At 40.8% G+C, this 18,711-nt stretch overlaps 1 protein-coding gene across 5 annotated transcripts in view; it reads left to right on the top strand.

The window, feature by feature from the left end:
• The window catches only part of LOC111153680 (protein NPAT), a 68,243-nt gene that overhangs the window by 45,193 nt on the left and 4,339 nt on the right, over positions 1 to 18,711 (top strand). For 2 of the 5 annotated variants that reach the window (XR_002641026.1, XR_002641025.1), the window contains exons 14-21: positions 23 to 138; positions 218 to 326; positions 3,027 to 3,087; positions 3,252 to 4,389; positions 10,421 to 10,570; positions 16,620 to 16,839; positions 16,991 to 17,075; positions 18,504 to 18,628. Coding sequence is in view for 1 of the 5 variants with exons in the window: in XM_022512834.1 (XP_022368542.1) it covers positions 23 to 138; positions 218 to 326; positions 3,027 to 3,087; positions 3,252 to 4,389; positions 5,600 to 5,677 (1,502 nt within the window). In the remaining 4 variants the exon portion in view is untranslated. Of the gene's footprint in view, positions 1 to 22; positions 139 to 217; positions 327 to 3,026; positions 3,088 to 3,251; positions 4,390 to 5,599; positions 8,257 to 10,420; positions 10,571 to 12,828; positions 12,858 to 16,619; positions 16,840 to 16,990; positions 17,076 to 17,327; positions 17,358 to 18,503; positions 18,629 to 18,711 lie in introns of those variants that run through there. The other 3 variants (XR_002641027.1, XR_002641028.1, XM_022512834.1) reach the window with 3 other exon arrangements.

Raw genomic sequence — 18,711 nt, forward strand, 5'->3', positions numbered from 1 at the left:
TTACTGAGAATTTTTTTTTAAGGATCTGCCATCATAATTGCTTCTCCTGTCCAACCTGTTCTCCAAGGAATGGTGGGAATGATCCCTGTATCGGTGGTTGGACAGAATGGAAATACCTTTTCTGCTCCTCCTCAGCAGGTAAGATTTCTGAACTGAAAATGGTGCAGTGATGCTTTTCAAACATAGTATCTATCACTCATGGCTGCTTCTCTTCTAGCTCCTTCATATGCCTTTGGCGGCACCCGTATGCAGTAGAAGTACCCCTCAAATCCCCATCCCTCCAAAATCACAGAGGACTCCGGCACTGAGGAACAAGCCTTGTACAGGTACATTTTTAAGTTCATTAATGTCTGTATACTCATTTGTTTCCGGCAGCACCACAGTATTTTTCTGAATACCTGTTTCGTTCCTAACAGGTGATTTCTAACCTTTGCTTCAAGCTTTTTTTTTTTCCTTTTTTTTTTTTTTAAGTGATCTAAGCTAAAAGGCGAATGGAGTAAAAAAGAGTTCAGAGACCGTATACTTATGAGAACTTGAATGTGGTGGATATAGCATCAGAAGTCACAGAGGACGGGAAGGATAGTTTAATAAATTTATTGGCTATTATATATTTATAAGGAAAAAATTAGATACCTTCCTCATACCATACACAAAGGTGAACTCCAAGATGATTAAAGACATAAAAGTATAAAGCAATACAGTTAAACAGTAAAAGAAATGTAAGAGAATGTCTTGGTGACACAAGGATAAAAGGATTGCTTTAGAAAAAATGAAAAAGATACATAATTACATGCGGAAAAAGTTAAGAGCATGACTGCTCCAGGGGTGCCTGGGTGGCTCAGTGGGTTAAAGCCTCTGCCTTCGGCTCAGGTCATGATCCCAGAACACTGGGATCGAGCCCCACATCGGGCTCTCTGTTAGGCAGGGAGTCTGCTTCCTCCTCTCTCTCTCTCTCTCTCTCTGCCTGCCTCTCTGCCTACTTGTGATCTTTGTCTGTCAAATAAATAAATAAAATCTTAAAAAAAATTTTTTTTTTTTTTTTTAAAAAGGCATGACTGCTCCAAAATTAAAGATTTCTGTTTAACAAAAGACACTACTTAGGAAATAACAGCAGATCTTCATTGAGAGGTTGCATCAGACTTCTGCCTCCGACTTCTCCATCTTCGTGGATGACAAAATGCCCACGTCATCAACTTACCCACCCCTCTAGCCCTCAGCATTCTTGGACACTTTCCATTTCTGAGTCTTGAATTTCATGTCACCTAACCTCTCCTATAGCTTCACCTTTAAATACTTCCCTTCTTACTAGCCCTGTGTGGTTGTAAAGGCGGGTAACCTATCTCTGAACATTCTGGATTCCCGTACAGTGGCTCTTCAGCCAGTGAAGGCTCCTCTTTGCCCTGAACCTCCCGTCTCCCTCCTGGGTTCCTTTCCTTCCCCGACCAGGCTAGACCCACCTCACCCGCCCTTCCTAGGACTCTGAAACACCTTCAGCTGCACATTCTTCAGTAGAAGGTGCCTTCCGGCCCCGGATCTGTCCGGACATCACCCTCTGCCTTTGTACCTTGGCCTCTCAGATTGCTTTGGAAGTGAGGCTGTTCACTACCACTTAAAACTGTCTCACTCTCACTGCCACTTAGCAGTCATTTCAGGTGTCTTCCTGTCTGTCTTTCCCTTTCCGCCTTCGAACTCTTCCGAACTCCCGCAGCTCTTCTACCTACACGGTCCCCACCCTCCTCACTCTGGGCCAGTGATCTTCTCTCCCACCGGAGCAGTAAGTAGTGAGCTCCGTTTTCTCACATCACTCCCACTGGGTGTGTCCTTGTTCTGCTTCCTCCCGTTCCTGTCTTTCTTACAGGACTGATGCTCTCCTCCTTTCTCTGGTTAATGCCTGCATCTTCTCCGGTCTGCCTGCGTCTTCTGTCTTCTCTGTAGCCTGCATTTGTCTTGTTTGGATCCTTCTGTCTCTGTGCATTTCCTGGGGTTTGTCTCACCGGCCAGCCGTCCATCCCCACCTTCTCCTGTCTCCCATTCTTTCTTCATCCACGTTATTGTCTTTTCTCAGGTTTCCACTAAAACTGTTTAAACTGAGATCCCCAGTGGCTCTGGAGGTTTTCCGTTCTGACCTTACCTCCCTCTGGCAGTTGACATAGTGGTGGTTTCTGGACCCGCCACTGAGTTACTGCACTCCTGCCTTCGTGACTCCGCCCAACTCCAGACCTTCAAGTTCTACACATCTCAGTCCCGCTTCTTCCTCAAAGACCTCCTCAGCCTGCTTTTCTCCCCCTTGGTTAATGTTCCCATTCAGTCCTCCTTAACCCTTCCTATCTGTGTGAGTGCCCATGGCTGTCTCCAAGGCCTTTGTCTCTTAGCTGGAGTATTTGCGGCTGCCTGAGGAGGATTTCGGATGGCAGCTTTCTTTCTTCTCTTGTCCGTCTTCTACACTACTGCCAGAGTGACTTTCTAAAGCACATGTCTGTTTTACCTCTTCCCTATTTAAAAGTCTTAAGGGCGCTCTCTGAAACTTTTTGCATAATGCACAAGGTCCTTCACGATCTCACCTGTGCCAGCTTGGTTTTCTTGCTGCTCTCCCACAGAAATTCTTAAGTCCCTAGAAATTAAAATACAGCTATTAAAACTCCAGAGCTGGTGCTTTTCCTGACGTAGGCATGCAGACACGACGATCAAATGGGCATGATTTCAAAATAGGCATAATATATTACTTTCTTTAGATTTCTGGACCTAAGAAGTGGGGAGCCTGCTTCTCCCTCTCCTGCTCCCCCTCCCCCTGCTTGTGCTCTCTCTCTCTCTCTCTCTCTCTCTCAAATAAATAAAATCTTACAAAGGAATAATTAGAAGTTGCTTTTTAAGCCCAGCAGGTGAGAGTATTTCGTTTGTACATTGGTTGTCATTTAAAATTTTTCTCGCGATGTGTGATACTTGGCTTGTTCCATTTTCATTCAGAGTAATGTGCCCTTTCTCTTGGGAGTGTTTTTCTTTTCTAATTATTTCATTTATAATTCCAGGAAAGCAGGTAAATAATTTGGTGGATTCATCTAGTCATTTAGTTGGATGTCCTGCACAAAGGTAAGCATAAAAGTAGTTTTCATCATGGACTCTTTGAATGCTTAGTTTAAAAACAAACAGGATGTCTTTATGTTGCCAAAAATATTTACTTATATATTTGCAGAACTAAAGTGTCTGACAAGGATTTCTTTATGTTGCTTAAAATGTATTTCTTTATTTTGCAGAACTGAAGTGTCTGACAAGAATATGGCCACAGATCTTGGGAAAAAATTGGAAGAAATCACAGTTCCCTTCTCATTAGAGAGCATAGTTCCAACTAGCAAACCGTTTGAGAGCCACAGACGTGTGCTGTGTTTTGACAGCATCACTTCTCCTGTGGCAAATACACAGGGCACGAACCATAAGGTGGTGTCCCAAAACAAAGAAAGGAATGACATTTCATTTCCTAATCTTGAGTCACCCCTTGTGTCCTCCACCTTAAAACCCCCTTCTAATAATGCTCTCAAAAGAGAGAGAGAGAGGCCTCCTTTGCCTAAGATTTTATCCAAATCAGAAACTGCCAATAGCCGACATACCGCCATAAAAGAAACCCAGTTAGAAAAGAAAGCTTCACCAACAGAAATTGTACTTGAATCTTTCCATAAAGCGACAGCTAATAAGGAGAATGAATTATGCAGTGATGTCGAAAGGCAGAAAAATCCAGAAACTTCAAAACTGTCAAATGGACAGCAAAATGGGGGTTTACGGAATGAGAAAACCATAGCTTCACTGCAAGAACTAACCAAAACACAAGGCACATCCTCAAATAGTAAAAATGCCATTTCAGTAGGGGCACCTGTGAAGGATCCAAAACAAGAACAGACTAAATGTGCCAGTTCTGTGATGAATGCCCTGAGCAAACCTACCGCAGACGTGTTGCCAGATGGCCAGTGGCCCAGCCCCGTAGCGAGGCCCCCCGAGAGCTCTGATGGGCCTGGGCCCCGGACGCCTGGCGCGGGGGCGGGGGACAGACCTAAAGAAGAACCGAGAGAGGGTATCAAGGTCCCCTCTAGTAGCACAGCCAAGGTGATGGTCCCCCCTGTCACCCCAGACCTGCCTGCCTGCAGCCCTGCCAGTGAGACCGGGAGCGAGAACAGCGTCAGCATGGCCGCGCACACGCTCATGATTCTCTCCAGAGCAGCCGTCTCCAGGACCGCCTCCACAACTCCTCTCAAGGACAACACCCAGCAGTTCCGAGCCTCCTCCAGGAGCACCACAAAAAAGCGGAAAATGGAGGAATTAGATGAACGTGAACGAACCTCTCGGGCTTCCAGTAAAAGTCTTACAAATTCGTCACTCCCAATGAAAAAGAAGAAAATTAAGGCAAGTTTGAAAGTCTTAATTTCAAAACCACACCTTTGCCCTTCCTTCGGTGCTCACGTTAGAGCTCTCAGCATTTTTGCCGCAGCTACCTGACCGGACCCCCGGTCAAGAGGGCTTTGAGTCTTGACTGACAAAATTATGCTGTAGCAGTGTCTCAGCCAGTGTGGTACGCAGAATTTGTCTAGGGGAAATCAAGCATTTGCAAAACAATTGCTAAGGCATTGCCTTGGGGAAAGGAGGTTTTTGTTTCTGTCGTGGTAGGACCCGAGTGTTTTGGGAGAATGACATAAGCCATGAAAGATTGGGAAGCCACTGCTGTGTGTGGAATTAAAGTAAAAAACAACTTTGCAACTCCTACCTCTTGGGGGGTTTTCAATGTCCTGCCATCTCTTCCATTGGCTCTTAGAGACGTTAGTATGTTGGAGCAGTGTAAAAGCTAAAGTTACCTGTTTTTTTTCTTTGGGCATGGTTATCTGTAGGAAGGCGGTGCAGGGATAGCTTTGAAAACCAAAACCCATTTTTCCTAAACCTACTTAGCCACTTAGTAAGTGAACTGAATAGGAAGAAAGGTGTTTAACATGTCTTATGGCAAGTCCAGTACCCGGGAAAGAATTGTGGCTTTGATGCCACGCAAACCTGGGTTTGAACCCGCATCTCCTGCTCACTGGTTCTGTGATCGTGGTTAAGCCCGGAGCCTCTGGGGCTCAGCTGCATCGCTTGACCTGAGGCTACCACACGCGTCTTACGTGAGGCTGGACGGAGTAAACGTAGTGTTCCTAAGACGCCTGGGGCCGGAACAGTACCTGTTACTTGTAGTGAGGAAAGCTTCTGAGACTCACTGTGGTTTGGTGAGAATGACACCCTCATAGAAAGCATGGCCTGTCTTGTCTCAGCATTCACAAACTCTGAATTTGTTTAAAGTGTTTTGCTTAAACTAATGTTAAAGTACCACTGAAGTATAATTTATTAACTTTGGATTTATAAAATGTGTTGCTACTTCTCTGTATAATTAAAATTCCAACCAACTAAAAATTTTAGCGAAATTTTAGTATAGGAAGAACCTGATATGAGGTTCTAAGTAGAAGTTTTTTGGCCTTGTTTGAGTTCAATATGTTAACTTAGGTTTATTTTTTCTTTTTTTTTTCTTTTCTTTCTTTTCTTTTTTTATTTCTTTTCCTTTTTCTCCCCCTCCCCCCTTTTTTTTTGACAGAAAAAGAAGCTACCCAGTTCATTTCCAGCTGGAATGGATGTGGACAAATTTTTGTTATCATTGCATTATGATGAGTAAACATTCTGAACATAAAAGAACAGTAGCTGTTTAAAACTCGTATCCCTTAAACTATGAGTGTAGGGAATGAGATACTGACAGAACCTAAAAGCATGACCTGCACTTTCCTTGTACTGAAATTTCACTTTATATCTGAATCATGCTGTTTCTGAAGCAGCTTCCTAGTTTGTAAATAGATTTACCTGGTATATTTTTTATTTTGGAAAAAAACATTTGCAGAAATGTAAGTAAAGCCAATCTGCAAAACTGTATAGCTCTGACAATTACGTATTGTACATATTGTATAAATCTTGTTGAAATAGAGGTTAAATCAATCTAGTATTCTTACATTGTGTTTTTTGACTTCTTGTGATCCCTGAAGATTTTTCGTCTGGAGTAGTTTCTCATTTTGTGTGGGGGGAAAAGTGATGCTTTTCTTTATAAAATTGACTTCAGTAACTGTCCTACAAGACATTTAAAGACAGCCACAGAGTAGTACAAAGGTGATGACAACCTCAGTTGATGGAGCGATCAGAAATGAACAATTTAGGTTTTTCCCAGAGTGAATATTACCCCTTCTTATAATTGCAGTAAAGATTATATTCCTGAAATTTTACACATTAATGTGTTTCTCCTGGTCATTCTGGTCTCTTTGTTTTAAAGAGAATTTTGTAAACCATTTTTGAGTGTTCTATTTGTTTATAACTTCTGAGATCTTTTACAGAACTTTAAATGTTTAGACTGTGGAGCCATACAAAGTTCATGTAGTAGTTGAGATGTCTTGGTATGTGTATACTTTTTCCCATATACTGGGGATTTGAAGAATTGCACTAATTCATAGAACTTAGTACATAACAGTGACCAGTGCACATTTAATTTAAATCTTGTATTCTATGTTAAAGCTTGTGTGGAGGATTATCTTCTGGTGTCCTTTTAGAAAGCCATGTCCATCAAAAGATGTAAAAAGAGAAATCATAGTTTTATATTTTAATTTAGTTTCTCCTAAAATGGGCTGTGTTAAGTAACTATATCTGTACTTAGATATAGTGTACTGTCTCTGTGCCCCCTAAGAGGTTGTAAAGAGTTACTCAAAAAGTCCTTAAGGAGAATGAAAGAGGTGCCTTCTCTGTATCAGACTCACACACATCAGTCAAGTTGAAAAACTGGTTTAAACCTTTAAATGAGAACAGAAATTATCATTAATATCTGACCGATTGTGCCTAGATTAAAGTATATTCTCTTAAGTGCTTTCTGTTTGATTAAATATCAGTATATCAAGGATTTTTTCTACAGGTGTATATGTTAAAGGGTCATTTCCCTCAGCCTTTTTTTATACTGGGCCTTTAAAAAACTTAAATCCATCCTACTCCTATTTCTCAGTGTGGAAATCACGTCATAATCGCTAAACCTTACGGCAGAAATATGTCTTGTTAAAAATTTCTGTGATCTGGCGGTGGTCTATTCCTAAGGAACTACATATCATACACGTAATGTTAATTTAACTCAACTTGATACTGTACTACAGTTAGGTTTGAATAAATATTTTCATTAACTGCAAAAGTTTGAATTACTTTATATTGGCATATATACACATCCACTTAATGACCCAGATTGAGACTAGCACATTATCAGGACCGTAGAATCCCCTCCTACTTCCTCTAGTAACCGCTAACTCCTGGGGTAGTAATGATCCTGACCTCTACCACAGTTTTAGCTTGTTTCTTTCTTTTAACAGTATGACTGTACTCATGCAGAATAGTCTTCTGTGACTTGTTTTGCTCCCCATTGCAAGATCCACCCACGTATGTCATTTGGCTGTCCTCTTCCATGCTATGTATTTTTCTGTTGTGTTTATCCATGTTGTATCATACCACAGCTAATCCATTTTATAACCGATGGACATTTATTTTCAGTTTGGGGCTATTAGAAATAGAACGGTGAATATATTTGTACATTTTGGGGGGTAAATGTATTACACTTCTCAGTTGGATATGTATTCAGGAGGGTTGCTGGCTCTTAGGGTTGTAGATTTCCAACCCTATTCAGATTTTTCCACTGTCCAGAGTGGTTTTATCAAACCCTACCACTATCAGCAGTGTAAGGAGAGTTCCGTCTGTTCTACATCATTGTCAGTACTTGGTATTTTCATTTTAGCCATTTTGGCCGTGTCTGTTGGCATCATAATGCAGTTTTACTTTTGTTCTTGCTGAGAGAACTGAACACCACTTCGTATGCATGTGGCCATTTAGAGGACAGGTCTCCTTTTGTGGAGTATCTGTTCATGTCTTTTGGCCAATTTTTGTACGGAGTTGTCTGCCTTTTTTCTTACTGATATGTATCTGTTCTTTCTGTCTTCTAGATACAAGTCCTATTTCAGATGGATATCTGATGTCTGGATGTTTTAGCATGTTTTTCTTCTAGTAGTTTTATTGTTCAACCTTGTGTACTTTGATTGATCATCCAATTAACCCAGCGTCATTCTTGAGAAAGACTTGCCCAAATACACCGCACTGTTACCGTTGTCATGAACTGAAAAACTATGTCTGTGTGAGTTTGCTTCTGGACACGGATCTGTTCCAGTGGTCGGCTTTTTTTTTTTTAATTGAAGTATAATTAACATACAATGTTACATTAGTTTCAGGCATACAACCCACTGGTTCAACGGTTCTACACGGGACTTGGTGCTCAGCACAATAAGGGTAGTTACCGTCTGTCAGCAAACAACGTTCTTAAAGGATCATTAACCGTATTCCCTCTGCTGTACTCCTCATCTCCATGACTTATTTTTATAACTGGAAGTTTGTACCATTGATCCTCATTTTAAAGATGTGCCAGCAACACACCATGTTAATGACTGTAGGAAATCTGTTTTAGGTTTTATTTTATATTTGAGCCACTTACTGAATGAGCTCTGTTAGAGCTAATGGTTTCCCTGATGCTTAGTTTTTATTTACTAAGTATATATCCTCTCTGAATAATTTTCTAATTTCATTTCTTCTTACTGTGGTGATGAGCATTTCAAGTACAACAAATAATGATCAAAGTGGGCTTCCGTGTCTTAGTCCTCATTTTAATGAGAATGTTAAGTACAATGTTGCATTTTGTTTGTAGTGTTTGAAGAATTTACATGAGGAATATCTGTTCAACTTAATTAGGTGCTCTTCTAACATCAGTTAAAATATTTTTATTAAATCCATGAATTTTGTTATTATATTAATCTAATATTGTGTGCTTTGCAATCTTACTGATGTCTGAGTATAAATTTGATTTGTCAACATTTTATTTAAATGTTTACTTCTAATGAGATTGGTTTCAAGCTTATGCCAGGTTTTTTGGGTTTTTTTTTCCTATTGAATTTGGAACTTACCATCTCTTTCTAGTTTATCTGAATATTGGAATAGTAAATAGTGCTTGTTTGAGGATTCACTTGATGGTTCAGCCAAGGCATGCAGAGCGTTTAGGTCAATGTCTGGAAGATAATGCTATTTTCACAACTAGATCCCTGTGCTGGTTTTTCTATTTCCATATTCTGCAGCAGATTATTTAGAATGGTAACTGACCTTTCCTGAAACAAAGTCATTGAAGCCGGCAAGCTTTTTCTGCAGTAGTTTAGGTGTTTTTTAACTCAAAATTTCTTCTAGGCTGATTGGTCCAGTCAGGCTTTGAGCTTTTTTCTGAATTACATATATTTTTCCCCTAAATCTTGGTTGTTCTCTTTAGAGACTAATTTTCTGACAAAATCACCTGTTACATTTAACAGTTTCGTACTTTTCTGATTGACTGATTTGTCTTTTTTTTTTTTTTTTTTTTAGATTTTATTTATTTGAGAGAGAGACCGTGAGAGAGAGCATGAGCGAGGAGAAGGTCAGAGGGAGACGCAGACTCCCCGTGGAGCTGGGAGCCTGATGCAGGACTCGATCCCAGGATTCCGGGATCATGACCCGAGCTGAAGGCAGTCGCTTAACCAGCTGAGCCACCCCGGCGCCCATTTATTCTTAATGTTTGCTCTTTTCCTCAGAGTTCTTTTTCATGTTTAATTTTTTAAATTGAATGGTTACCTGGCTTTTTTTCCTTTTACATTTGATCTTAGCCAAAAGGCTGAGAAGCAGTGGCCTTTTTTCCTTTTAAAACTAGGTAAGCATTTGAGGTGCCTGGGTCGCTCGGTGGGTTAAGCCTCTGCCTTGGGCTCAGGTCATGATCCCAGGGTCCTGGGATCCAGCCCCACATTGGGCTCTCTGCTTAGCAGGGAGCCTGCTTCCCCCTCTCTCTCTACTTGTGATCTCTCTCTCTGTCAAATAAATAAATAAAGTCCTTAAAAAAAAAACATGTAAGCATTTAATTAAGGCAATGAATTTAGTTCCGATTTCACCTTTAAGACATCAAAATTTGGAAGATGAGGTAAGTACTTTCATTTTTTTGTTTTGTTATTTTTTTAATGTTTAACTTAATTACTTAGAATAAAGTAGCATGCTAATTTTCAATTTATTTTTTGCTTAAAATTTGTTAACATTCTTGTAAAAAGATATCGTTGATATTTCTGTAAATCTTGTTACGGAGGCTTAAAAACACTCTGTTTATAAAGATACTAGGTTTGATATTTAATTTTACATTATCCTATCTAACTTTGCTTTAACACTTTTGTCATAAACCTTTACTTTCCCATTATTACTCTCTTGGCTATAGTTTCTGCTTCAGTTGTTTTGGTATCACTGTTCAGGGCCGAGTCTCTAACTATCGTAACTGCATTTTTTTTTTTTTTTTCAGCTTTATTGTGTTAAAACTGATGACTAAAGTTGTTAAGATAACTGATGTGGACATCACGAGTGGATCTACAGTAGGTCGTGGAAGGATTCCTCCCGTCGAGTGAAGAACCATCCTGCACCTCACCTGTTCCTCTTGGCTGTGTGCGGATGTGTGAGTTCTCGCTCAGCACATTTCAGTTCTGTAATACAGTGTTGCCACCGCATGATACATTAGACCCTCGAACTTCATCTTAGAGCTGAAATTTTGTACCGATTTATAAAAGCTCCCTCTTTGCGCCTCCACGGCCACTCCCCAGGCCCCAGCAACCAGCAGCTACTTTCCTTCTCTATTTCTAAGAGTTTGACTTTTTTTTTTTAATAGATTCCATATATAAGTGATACCATGCAATATTTGTCTTTCTCTGGTTTATATCACTAAGTATAATGCACTCAAGATCCATCCGTGGTACTGCAAATGCAGAATGTCTGTCTGTCTCATGGCTGAATAACCCTCCGCTGCATACGGTTAGCGCCCTTCCTTAGCTTGGTCATTCGCCGGCTGCGGCTTCGGCGTCCCCGGGTCTTAGCTGCTGTGGGTCGTGCTGGGGAAGCTGCAGTGAACATGGAAGCACACGTGTCTTTTCCCTGCATGCTTTTCATTTCCTTGGGGTATACAGACACACACGTATACGTGTGTCCACGAGTAGGTGGGCTGGATCCTATTTTTTCTGATTTTTCTTCTTGAATTTTTGAGGAAGCTCCATGCTGTTTTCCATAATGACGGCACCAGTTTACATTCCCAGCCCCCGTGCGCGAGGGTTCTCTCTCCACATGTTTGCCAATGCTTCGTCTTTGATGACGGCCATTCTGATAGGTGTGAGGTGGTTTGTCGTCGTTCTGATTTGCGTTTCTCAGATGACTACTGACATTGAGTAACCGTTTCATGGACCTGTAGGTCATTTATAGATCTTTCTTGGAAAAATGTCTATTCTTATCCTCTGCCCAATTTTTAGTTCAGTTGGTTTTTTGCTGTTGAATTCTGGGAGGTTTTTTTTTGACATTAACCGCTTATCAGATAATTTGTAAATCTTCTTCCCGATTCCGTACATTGTCTTTTCTTTTCACAGGTGGTTCTTCGGCTGTGCACAAGCTTTTTCGTTTGATAAAATCAGGCTCATTTATTTGCTTTTGATTTTGGTATCAGATTCAGAAAAACCATTGCCAAGATCTATGTCCAGAAGGTCACTTTCTATGTATTCTTCTAGAGCTTTATGGTTTCAGATCTTAGTCCATTTTGAGTTAATTTTTGTGTATGGTGTAAAATCGGAGTCTATGTACCTGTCCAGTTTTCCCAATACCATTTGTCAAAGAAATTCTCCTTTCCCAATTTTACATTTTTGGCTCCTTTGCCCTAAATTAATTGCTTATGTGTTGCATAGATTTATTTCTAGGCCCTCTGTTCTATTGATCTTTGTGTCTGTTTTATACCAGTACTGTACTGTTGTGATTACTGTAGCTTTATTTGAAGTCAGGAAGTGTGTTTCCTCCAGCTTTGTTATTCCCATCAAAATCGCTTTGGCTATTCAGGGTCTTTTGTAGTTCCATACAAATTTTAGGATTGTTTATTCTATTTCCGTGAAAAATGCCGCTGAAATTTTGATAAGGATAGCACTGAGTCTATATAGTATGGACATTTAAATATGATTAATTGTTCCAGTCCATCAGCATGGGATAGCTTTCCATTTGATTGTTCTTTAGTTTCTTCCATAAAATCTTACTTGTATCAGTGTGCAGATCTTTCCCCTTCCTGACCACATTTATTACTAGATACTTTATTCTTTTTTGACAAAATTATAAATGGGATTATTAATGTCTCTGTTAGTAGAATGTTAATGTATATAAATGCAGCTGACTTTTGTATACTTATCTTATGTCCTATAACTTTACCAAATTCATTTATTAGTTTTAACATTTTTTTTGTCAAGTCTTTATGATGTTCTGTATATCATACATCATCTGTAAGTAGAGGCAGTTTTACTTCCTTTATGATTTGGATGCTTTTTATTTCTTTTACTTGCCTAATTCTCTGGCTAGGACTTCCAGTTAATTGTTGAAAGTGGGCATTGTTGTCTCGTTCTTGATCTTAGGGGGAAAACTTTCAGCTTTACAACTATTATTCAAAGTATGTTAGCTGTGGGCTTGTCATGGATGACCTTCATTTTGTTGAGGTACCTTGTCTCTGTGTCCAGTATGTTGGGAGTTATTATCATGAATAGATTTTCAATTTTGTCAAATGCTTTTTCTCCCAACTATAGAGATGATCCTATGAATTTTACATTTTGTTAAATTATGTATCACAGTAATGTGCTGTAGAATTTTGTTTGCTAATATGTTGTTCAGGCCTTTTTTTTTTTTTTTTTTTTTTTTAAGATTTTATTTATTTGACAGACACAGCAAGAGCATAAACACAAGCAGGGGGAGTAAGAGAGAGAAAGCAGATTCCCTGCTGAGTGAAGAGCCTGATGCGGGACCAATCCCAGGAAACTGTGATCATGGCCTGAGCTGAAGGCGGACACTTAACCAACTGAGCCACCCAGTTGCCCTTTGCAGCTGTGTTCTTCAAGGATACTAGCTGGTAATTTTTCTTTCTTATGGTGTCTTTGTCCAGTTTTGGTATCAAACGATTTTGGAAGTGTACCATCTTCTTCCTTTTTTTTTTTTTTTTTTTTCCAAGATTTTTTTTTTTTTTTTTTTTTTTTTTTTTAATTTATTTGAGAGAGAGCACTAGCGGGAGTGAGGACACACAAGTGAGGGTTAGAGGGAAAGGGAGAAGCAGGCTCCCTGCGAAGCAGGGAGCCCAACGTGAGGCTTGATCCCAGGACCCTGGGATCATCACCTGAAAGCAGCCACTTAACCGACTGAGCCACCCAGGCGCCCGCTCTTCTTCTGTTTAAATGTTTGACGGAATTAACCAGTGAAGCTGTCTGGTCCTAGACTTCATTGTGTGAGGGTTTTGACTACTGATTCAGTGTCCTTACTATTAATTGGTTTGTTCAGATACACTGTTTCTTCATGATTCCATCTTGGTAGGTTGTTATGTTTCTGGAAATTTATCCATTTCTGCTAGGTTTTCCAATATGTTGGTAATTCAATGTAGTCCCTTATTTCTGTGTATTTGTGGGCTATTCGTGCAATGTCTCCTCCTTCAGTTATACTTTTCTTTGCTGGAGTTCTCTTATTTTTATTCTGATTCTAGTATATGTGCTGCCAAAGCAAATTCTGTTATTTTCTTGGTAAGTGTAGCTAATGGTTTTTCTGTTTTTGCCTTAAAAAAAAAAAAAAATCAGCTCTTAACTCTGTTGGTCTGTACTATTGTCATTTTAGTCTCCATTTCTTTCCACTCTGATCTTTATTATTTCCTTCTTTTACTAACATGGGGCTTGGTTTGTTCTTCCTTTTTTAGTTCCTCGAGGTATAGTTGATGTGTTTATTTGAGATTGTTTGAGATCTTTCTTGATTTGTAATGTGAGCACTTATCACTGGGGACCTCCCTATTAGAATTGCTTTTGGGGCACCTGGGTGGCTCAGTGGTTAAAGCCTCTGCCTTTAGCTCAGGTCATTGTCCCAGGGTCCTGGGGTCATGTCCCGCATTGGGCTCTCTGCTCAGCGGGGAGCCTGCTTCCCCCTCTCTCTCTGCCTGCCTCTCTGCCTACTTGTGATCTCTGTCAAATAAATAAATAAATAAAAATCTTAAAAAAAAAAAAGAATTGCTTTTGCTGCATCCTATAAGTTCTGGTATGTTGTACTTCCATTTCCATTTGTGTGCACATTTTTTTTTTAAGATTTTATTTGTAAGTAATCTCTGTACACAACACAGGGCTCAAACTCACAACCTGGAAATCCGTTGTCACATGCTCTGCTGACTGAGCCAGCCAGTTGCCCGCGTCAGGACTTTGTGCATTTCTCTTTCAATTTCTTTGACCCGTTGATTATCAGTGGCATGTTTTTTTTTTTTTTTTTTTTTTTTTTTTTAAAGATTTTATTTATTTATTTGACAGAGAGATCACAAGTAGGCAGAGAGGCAGGCAGAGAGAGAGGAGGAAGCAGGCTTCCTGCTGAGCAGAGAGCCCGATGCGGGGCTCGATCCCAGGACTCTGAGATCATGACCTGAGCCGAAGGCAGCAGCTTAACCCACTGAGCCACCCAGGCGCCCCCAGTGGCATGTTTTTAACCACCATGTGTCTGTGAATTTTCTAGTTTTTCCTTCTTATAATTGATTTCTAGTTGTATACCACTGTTAGAAAAATCGCTGGATATGATTTCAATCACCTTAAACTTAGAAAGATTTCTTTTGTGGCCTCACCTGTCGTATGTCTTGGCTGGTGTTCCAGATGTTCCTGAAATGAACGTGTATTCTGGGGTTGGGTGGGATGTTCTGTAAATATCTAAGTCCATCCGATCCGACATGTTATTCAAGTCCAAGGTTCCCTTACTGGTTTTCTGTCTAGATCATCATTTGTTCGTTGTTGAAGTGGGACACTGAAGTCTCCTACTGTTGTATTCTGCTCCTCTGTTAGGTGTGTATCTATTTCAAATGGTTTTACCTCCTGTTGGATTGCCCCCCACCTTCTTTATATCTTAAACAGCTTTTGTCTTAAAGTCTATTTTGTCCGATGAAAATACAGCTACCCTGCTTTCTTTGGCCTTTGTACACGGAATGTCTTTTTCCAGCCCTTCCCTTCCAGTCTGTGTGTCCTTGAAGCTGAAGTGAGCCTCTGGCAGGCAGCATATAGTCAAGACTTTATTTCTCCGTTCAGCTGCTCTGTGTCTTGTGATTGGAGAATTTAGTTCCTTTGTATTTAAAGGTATTATTTACAGGTATGGCCATTTTGTTAATTGTTCTCTGGCTATTTTGTAATTCCTTTGTTTCCCTCTTGATCTCTTGCTCTCTTCCTTTGTGATTTGATCATTTTTGCTGGTTTGGATCCTTGGTTTCCTGTCTCTTTATCTCCTGTGTATCTATTGTAGGTTTGTTTTGTGGTTACCGTGAGGCTTATACAAGATATTTATAACAATCTACTTTAAGCTATAACTGCTAACTTCAAACACACATAAAAACTACACTTTTACACTCCCCCACCACACTGGGTTTGATGTTACAATTTATGTATATTTTTACTTTGAACATCCATTAAAAATTTTTGTAGTTGAACTTTTTAATATTCTTGTACGTTCTCAGCAATTTGCCCACCACCATTACAGCACTGGAGTCCTGAATTTGACTGTGTATTTGTCTTTACCAGGGACCCAACTTCGAAATGTCTCCTTGTTACGAATTAGCATCCTTTCCTTTCAGCTTGAAGAAGTCCCTTTAACATTTCTTGTAAGACTGACCCTAGTGGTGATGAATTCCTTCAGCTCTTGCTTGTCTGGAAAACTCTCATTCAAATCTGAAGAACAACTTTGCTGGATAAAGTACTGGTTGGCATTTTTTTTTTCCTTTCAGCATTTTTACTATATCCTGCCCCTTTCTTCAGGCCTGTGGACTTTGCTGAAAACTCTGCACTAGTCTCAAGGGGTTTCCCTTTTAGGTAACAAGGCATTTTTTTCTCTTGCTGCTTCTAAGATTCTCTCCTTTGCTTTAGCTTTTGACAATTTAATTATAATGTCTCAACGTGGGGCTGTTGTGGATTCATCTTTTTTGGAACCCCCTGGGCTCCCCAGATCTGGATTTGTTTGTTTCCCCAAGTTAACGGAAGTGTTCAGCCATTATTTGAGTACGTGCTCTGCCCCTCTCTGTCTTCCCCGTCTGGGGCTGCAAGTAATGCAGGTTTGTCCACTTGATGTCGTCGTCTAAGTGCTGTAAGTCCCCTTCATCTGTCTCCTCTTCTGATTGCGTGACACTCACCGTCCTGATGTCTTGGGTCCTTTCTTCCACGTGGTGCAGTCTGACTCCTTTTCAGTTCAGTTACTGAATTCTTCAGCTCTGATTTCTCTTTGGCACTTTTATATTTTCTCTTTGGCACTTTTATATTTTCTCTTTTGAAATTCTTACCTTGTTTGCATATTGTTCTCCCAACCCAGTGAGCATCTTTATGGCTGTTACTTGTCAGATAAATCATTTCTGTCTGTTTCATTAAGGTCTGGTTAAGTTTGATCTTGTTCTTTTGTTTAGGAAAAAAAAAATCCCTCTGTTTCTTCATTTTCCTCAACTTTCTTAGGTGGTTTCTACCTACTGACCTTGTGTGGGAGACGAACCTCCTCAGCCAGCCTGGGCAGAGGCCTTGATTGTCTCTTAATCTTCTGTGTTGGCCTCTGCTGCCTTGTTGGTTTTCGGTGGCTCCCAGGGCCTGAGGGTGTGACAAGGCATGAGTATGCCAGAGGCGAGGACTGCAGTGAGCTCCTAGACCGTGGGCAGGACGTGGGGCAGCAGCCGCGAAGGTATGTAGTTAAGCCTTTCCAGGGGGGCGGCCAACGACAGACCTTGTGGGACAGACCTTGTGGCCGGCAACCTCTGGGCTGGAGCTGGGTGTGGGGGGTAGGGGGGGGGGGGTTGCTCCCGCACCCGCTAATGATGGCTTCTTTGCTACAGTTCCTGGCAATCCAGGAGAGCAAGCCCTGCTGCCTGTCAAAGCCGGTGATGCGGGGACCCAGCCTTCAGGCGGCAGCTGCAAAAGGTAGGGCGCCAGACGGACGAGCAAACTGCTGCCCGGAAGGTGCTTGTGGTTTGTCAGGAGTTCACGTGAGAGTCAGAGGTGGATCTGCCGGCTCCCTGGTCTCCGGGGGGAGCACAGCCCATGCCTAGATCCGTGCTCAATTCTTGTCTTCCAGAAACACTACCACTTTTTTCCTCTTTTGTCTTCATGTTCTCTACAACTTTATTTTGAATCTTTTTTTTTTTTTTAAGATTTTATTTATTCATCTGACAGGAACCACAAGTAGGCAGAGAGGCAGGCAGAGAGAGAGGAGGAAGCAGGCTCCCCGCCGAGCAGAGAGTCCGATGTGGGGCTCGATCCCAGGACCCTGGGATCATGACCTGAGCCGAAGGCAGAGGTTTAACCCACCGAGCGACCCAGGTGCCCCTGAATGATCTTTTCCTTCTATTAGAGTTCTTGTCCTGTTTCTGCCTTGACTGCTAGTAATTTGTTATGTATACCAACCTTCTCTTTTTACTTAATAATGGTTACCTTCTATAGTAATGTATTGTAGAGCTTATTTTACATTCTACTGGCATTTGTCTTTAGTTAGCAAACATATATATGTATTTTTTTAACCCCGATTTTACTACATTCCCCTCCTCCCCAGCCAGTCCTTTTAAAAATTAAGAAAATTAAAAGTTTTACATTCTCGAATTCTCAATTTTGATTCTTTCCATGTGCTGGTAATAAATTCTGTCATTTTTGGAGGAAATACTGAGCATATTTTTAAGCCCTTGCATGCCTAAAGATTCCTAGTATCTTTGTTCTATTAAAAATACATAGATGTTGGTCATTTGTCTTCTAGTACTTTTAAAGAAAATGATTGAGGCTACCCATTTTTCCACCTAGATGTTCTCTCTGGAATCTTACTAGGATTCTGTTAATTAACTGTGCTAATGAAATAAGGCCTCCAGAGTTGTTCTATTATGATTAATCCTTGGATTGCCACTTTTTTTTTTTTTTTTTAAACCATTTACTCATTAGTTGTCTCTTTTTCTTTCCCAGAACTGTCAGAGAGCTTTCCCATGTCACTGATGGTGCAATGCAGTGTTAATTCTGCTTGTCTCCTCTGAAGTATTCTACCATGTCTTGGGTTTTCTTTCCTTCCTTTGTCTTATCCCCTCCTGTCAGAGTCAGGGTGGGCTCAGGCTTACGGAGCACAGCTGCAACAGGAGCTTGGACTGGACCAGCTCTGCTCCTGACCTCACAGTTGCCCTAGTCCGTGCCTCAGTGTCCTTTTCTGTACATAAGAGGAAATGACAGTACCTACCTTCTTGAGTTCTTGTGAGGATCAAAGGACTTAGTACATAATGAGCCACAAGTATTAGCTGTGATTACTGTGATTCTTTTTAAGTTATCCCTCTGAATCTATTTTTTTCCTTGCATTGTCTTTTTGTTCCTTCTCAGGTAAGGACTCCCAAGAACCATCTGCCAAGAGACTGTGTATACATGAACCTTTCTGACCCTTTGCTCTCCCACCGCTGTGCATCTCACCTGGGAAAGGAGCTTCCCTTCTCGGAACCACTGCTGAGGTGGGTGCACTTTGCTGCTGTAGTAATCCAGAGGCCAAACCCCAGGATTTTCTGACCCGCTACCCCCAAGTCCTGCATGCTAA

The sequence above is a fragment of the Enhydra lutris genome, unplaced genomic scaffold (genome assembly GCF_002288905.1).
Source record: "Enhydra lutris kenyoni isolate GAN:26980312 unplaced genomic scaffold, ASM228890v2 scaffoldscaffold34, whole genome shotgun sequence".
NCBI lineage: Eukaryota > Metazoa > Chordata > Mammalia > Carnivora > Mustelidae > Enhydra > Enhydra lutris.